The sequence below is a fragment of the Rhagoletis zephyria genome, unplaced genomic scaffold (genome assembly GCF_001687245.7).
Source record: "Rhagoletis zephyria isolate East Lansing unplaced genomic scaffold, Rhagoletis_zephyria_1.1 Rzeph_scaffold_07221, whole genome shotgun sequence".
NCBI lineage: Eukaryota > Metazoa > Arthropoda > Insecta > Diptera > Tephritidae > Rhagoletis > Rhagoletis zephyria.
Genome location: NW_016164304.1, coordinates 27,472 through 32,223, shown reverse-complemented (window position 1 = coordinate 32,223; position 4,752 = coordinate 27,472). Strand labels below are relative to the sequence as shown.

At 42.1% G+C, this 4,752-nt stretch overlaps 1 protein-coding gene across 1 annotated transcript; it reads right to left on the bottom strand.

Annotated features, from left to right (window-relative positions):
- Nucleotides 1-1,983: 1,983 nt before the first annotated feature.
- On the bottom strand, nucleotides 1,984-2,571 carry LOC108373998 (uncharacterized). The gene has a single exon (XM_017629944.1). The coding sequence runs from the start codon at nucleotides 2,555-2,557 to the stop codon at nucleotides 2,063-2,065; it is 495 nt and encodes a 164-aa protein (XP_017485433.1). The 5' UTR covers nucleotides 2,558-2,571; the 3' UTR covers nucleotides 1,984-2,062.
- Nucleotides 2,572-4,752: the final 2,181 nt, after the last annotated feature.

Sequence of the window (4,752 nt, the reverse complement as noted above, 5' to 3'; positions counted from 1 at the left end):
GGCAAACTGGAACAACTTGGTAGAAAACCTACTCACAGTAGACAATCTGTTAAGGGCCGGACGTTCGCAGACGATATGCTCCACTGTCTCCTCCTGCGTTTTGCATCTTCTACAGATCTTATCGTTAGTTGGAGGCAGTTTATAGGCGTGAGATGCTAGCAGGCAATGTCCATTTAGAACACCCGCCAGTAGCTCTGTTGTACCTACGCGACACACCATCTTACGCAGCTAAGTTAGGACTAGTAAAAAGCGATAAATGTACGGCATGTGACAAGGGAAACACTAAAGGCACATTTGAACATCTGCTTTGCCATTGTGCGGCCAGATTTGCGTAATTCTTCTCACTGAAGGATACTGCGAACCAAAGAATTAGTACAACCAACCAGCAGTTAATCTAAGTGAGGTCCTGTGATCCTTATTTAACCCTATCCTTGCACAAAAACAAAAATTGCCCTATTCGATCTTATTCAGCAGAGAAATTACACCTTCCCCCCACCCACCATTACTCACAAAAGTTGAATATCGTTCGAACGCAAATTAGCTAGATCTTGAGAGCAAACCGAATTTGGAAAAACCTTCTTTAGATCCACCACTTTTTGATGCCTCCACGTCTTTGCTGAGTGAAACATTCACCTAAGCAGATAGTTACTCTCGCAGCTTGGCTGTCACTGTATTTGCTGAGGGAAATATTCATCTAAGTAGTATTTATCGGACAGTGGCTTCGGTAGCCGACAGTTGATGAGCTATGTATGTATGGTATCGGATCGATGGGCACCTAGTTTGACTAGTATTAGAAATGGTCAAAAGTCTCACTCATTTAAACTTCAACCACGTAACTGAAATATTTGCACCATGTAGTCCAAGTTATATTCTCCAAGAGAGAACTGACGATTATCATTGTTATATTCTTCGGAAAAGACTTCGGTTTTTCCATCTTAGTTTCCCCGATAAATTACTGGTAATTCCCGATGGATTAATTTAAAACAATGCAGCTGCGGAGCGCACTCCAATTTTCAATCACTCAGCTACATAGATTCATCTAAATTTGAGCGATGCATATTGCCGACTTTAAGGCGCGATTTCGGTTTATTGGCATTGATTGGTGATTTTGCATTAGTGGCTGAAGAATAAATGACAAGCAAGACGGCCGGCAAGTAAACGGTTACTTCTCCGAATTTTCTCGCTTATCTACTGCAACAAGCCTAGCCCTCTTTCCTAATAAATCTTTAGCAATAATTTTTAACACCTGGACGAACGAGCTCAGGCTACAGATCGGTATTCACGTCGGCGACACATGAATCACAACAGTGAATAACCAAAAACTGAGACTAGTGGGACACAGTGCAGACATGCCACAACAAAGTCACTCCGGACAGCCACAGAGTATACCACATACATACATAGTGAGTCACAATGTTGTCAGTATGCGAGCTCAACATCATGTTCAGCATTCAGTGCCTTGTAGGGTGCCACAGACCTGAGCACCCGAACAGACACTTAATCAAGACATAACCTCCATCTAGGTATCCCAGAGAGACTCGCGCAACTCTGGCTCAACAATGGTATAGATATTGTAGCTGTCAGAACTTTTACCTTTCCCAACTCAACCGGAACATACCAAACGAAGGTCCAGCATCTGGAGACTCCGCCCACGTCACCAACCCACGTCTTCGCATGTCCACTCAAGCCAACTCAACTGACACCCCACTTCCTCAAATTCGACCCGTTGGCCTTGATGGCAGATAATAGAAGCACTATCCGATCTGGGCAGGTCTAAGTACGCCGCTACAACTACAAGGTAAAACATCGTTACCGCAGGCCAACAACATCTACCCGTTGCATCTTCACCCCTGCAAATATCAGCCGTAAAATATTCCAAAAGTTGTTTACAAAAACTTTTTAAATTCCGATAACTGAGCCGAGTAGTAGACTTTATTTTTAAAATTTTGAAAGGCAGCTTACATGGTCAAAAGATACCAAACGCAAGTTCACAATTTAATGAATAGAAAAAGAAAAAACTCAAATCAGCTATCCATTTCATGGCCTGCACTCGCCTGGCACTTTACAAGCAATCCTGATTGTAGACGTCCATGTAATCACCAGCCACACAAGCCGAGCCAATGGGTGCCATTGCTTGGCAAACACCTGTCAGCTTTGTTGATATTTCGATGGCGCAGTGACGCTGTGGTTCAGCGACCGGCAAAGGCGGAGGTGGAGGCACAAGTGTGTCCGAATTGGCGTTGGCGGCAATATCGCCGCTCAAATGATGCTTCTGGTGTTGTTTTTGCTGGTTGATGGGTTGATGCATTTTCAAAAAAGTGCTACTGGCCATTTTACTATCGCCACCCTTGCCGCTGTTATGTGGCTGTTGCAACCACATAGAGGACGGCGACGGTTGCTGTTGCTTGTAATCGATTGCACGCTCCATTAAATCTGCATGCTCCATGCTGTCGGCATCCAATGGTGGCAGTTCCATTTCGTCGTTCAGTGGTACATCATCAATGGCGCTTTGCAGAAAGAGTTCACGTTCGAAGCGCGCTATGTCGCCTGGTGACATAGCCGGTGCTGGCATGCCATCAATGTCGGCATCCGCACCAGTNTTGTAATCGATTGCACGCTCCATTAAATCTGCATGCTCCATGCTGTCGGCCTCCAATGGTGGCAGTTCCATTTCGTCGTTCATTGGTACATCATCAATGGCGCTTTGCAGAAAGAGTTCACGTTCGAAGCGCGCTATGTCGCCTGGTGACATTGCCGGTGCTGGCATGCCATCAATGTCGGCATCCGCACCAGCGGCAGTGGCGGTGGCGGTGGCGGCAGCGGTGTTTGGGTCGAAAGCAAAACGTTTCAGCTGTGAGTGTAGGAAATGTGGTTTTTGATGGTAGTGGTTTTGTTGTTGTTTTTGTTGCTGCTGCTGCTGCTGCTGCTGAAGTTGCCTTTCCTGTGCATATTCCATCGATTTTAATAAACTGACACCTTCCAACATCAATTCGGCTGGCAGTTCAGCAGCGTCGACTGTTTGCCATAGCAGTGGCCAGCAGCAAAGCGACAGCTGCATACACAGCAGCAGACGAGTTGCCAATTGCAAATTCAGCGTTTTGTTTCTGCAGCTATAGTTGTTGTTGCTGCTGCGCCTCTGTTGTGGCCCGAACATCATTAGCGCCTCAGGTGTTGGACGTTTAATGCTTTCGCGTTTTGTAAGCTGGAACTTTTTGCGCGCTTACTTGGGTTGTTTGTTTTTGTTCTGTGCGCAAAATTGCTGACAGCTGTGGCGTATAAACCGTTGAATGGGCGGCAAATTGCTTTTTTGTTGCAAATTTATGCAATTTTTGCACGAAATCCAACAGTTTCCGGGCGTTTGTTATTGAACTTTTATTTTGTTATGATTTCTGATTTCTGATTTCTGATTTCTGATTCCTGATTTTTGATTTCGTTATTCACTTATTCGTTTTGCTCTTCTCGGTAAATTGCTCTGATTTGTTCTGTAATACTTCGCTTACTTTGCGTAAATGATGAACTTGAATAGAATCCGGAAGGCTTATATAGTTTGTTGCATATCATTAGGCGCGCGCTTGTGTTGTGTGCGTGAACGACTACAAGGAAGTAAATGGCGAGTGGGCTGCTGACGGCTATAGGAAATTGCGCGAACAAATACTTCAGTAATGTGAGTGAAGAGGAAGGGATATTAGGTATGTACATAGATACGTAAAAAAGGAGAATGCTTGTCAGAAATGCGGAGCGTTCGTAAATATGCTCTTGCATTTATTTTACAGTAAATATATGTATTTTCTTGAGTTGGAAAAGGCTTCGAAAAAGAAGACAAATTTAGAAAATTCTGAAAATAGCTCCTCAAGCATGTGTTTTGAAGATTTAGTCTCAAAAGACAAATATTTCACATAAACCTTTTGTATAATTCACAAAACCCGAAAAATGACTTTCAATATGTTCTTAATTTCTGGGACCGTAGAGGTTATGTTTGGCCTTTGAAATACAAATCATAACTCAAACGTTAAAACTGGATTTCTACTCTTCCGATGAAATTTAATCGTATTTTTTTAATATTTTTATCAATTTCTATATTAAGATATNGGCCTTTGAAATACAAATCATAACTCAAACGTTAAAACTGGATTTCTACTTTTCCGATGAAATTTAATCGTATTTTTTTTAATATTTTTATCAATTTCTATATTAAGATAAAATTGCCCATTTTCCAAAAATTCCATAATAATGTAATAGTACAAATTTTGAGAAAATTGGCGTCCTTAAATTTAGATGTATCGAAGTTTTAAGCACTTCTGAAGTTTACCGTTATAGGAAAATTTGGCGTAATTTTAATCCGGTTTCAATAATTTTCAGCGTTTTTGCTTTTGTGTGGCAAGCACAATAGCCATACCGAGTTTGGTATAAATGGATAGAACGGTTACCGAGATACACATATGTGGTCATAAGTGGGCGGGGCCACATCCATTTTCCAAAATTTGACCATAACCGTATTGTTTGCCGAAGAATTATTGCAAACATCAATTTTGTATAAATTAGCTTCAGTATTTACTGATTTATCGAAGGTTTCGTATTTCTGAAAATTACCGTTATACGGGAGATAGGCGGGGTTATTGTCCAATGTAGCCCATTTTCAATACCATCCGTCCTACGCTAAAAATAAGTACACGTACTAAGTTTCGTTAAGATATCTCAATTTTTAATCCAGTTGTCGTGTGCACAGACGGACGGACGGACAGACAGTCACAA

Bases quoted from the DNA above. Each gene is read 5' to 3' on its own strand.
- LOC108373998 (XM_017629944.1), bottom strand. From the start codon at position 2,557: ATGTCACCAGGCGACATAGCGCGCTTCGAACGTGAACTCTTTCTGCAA.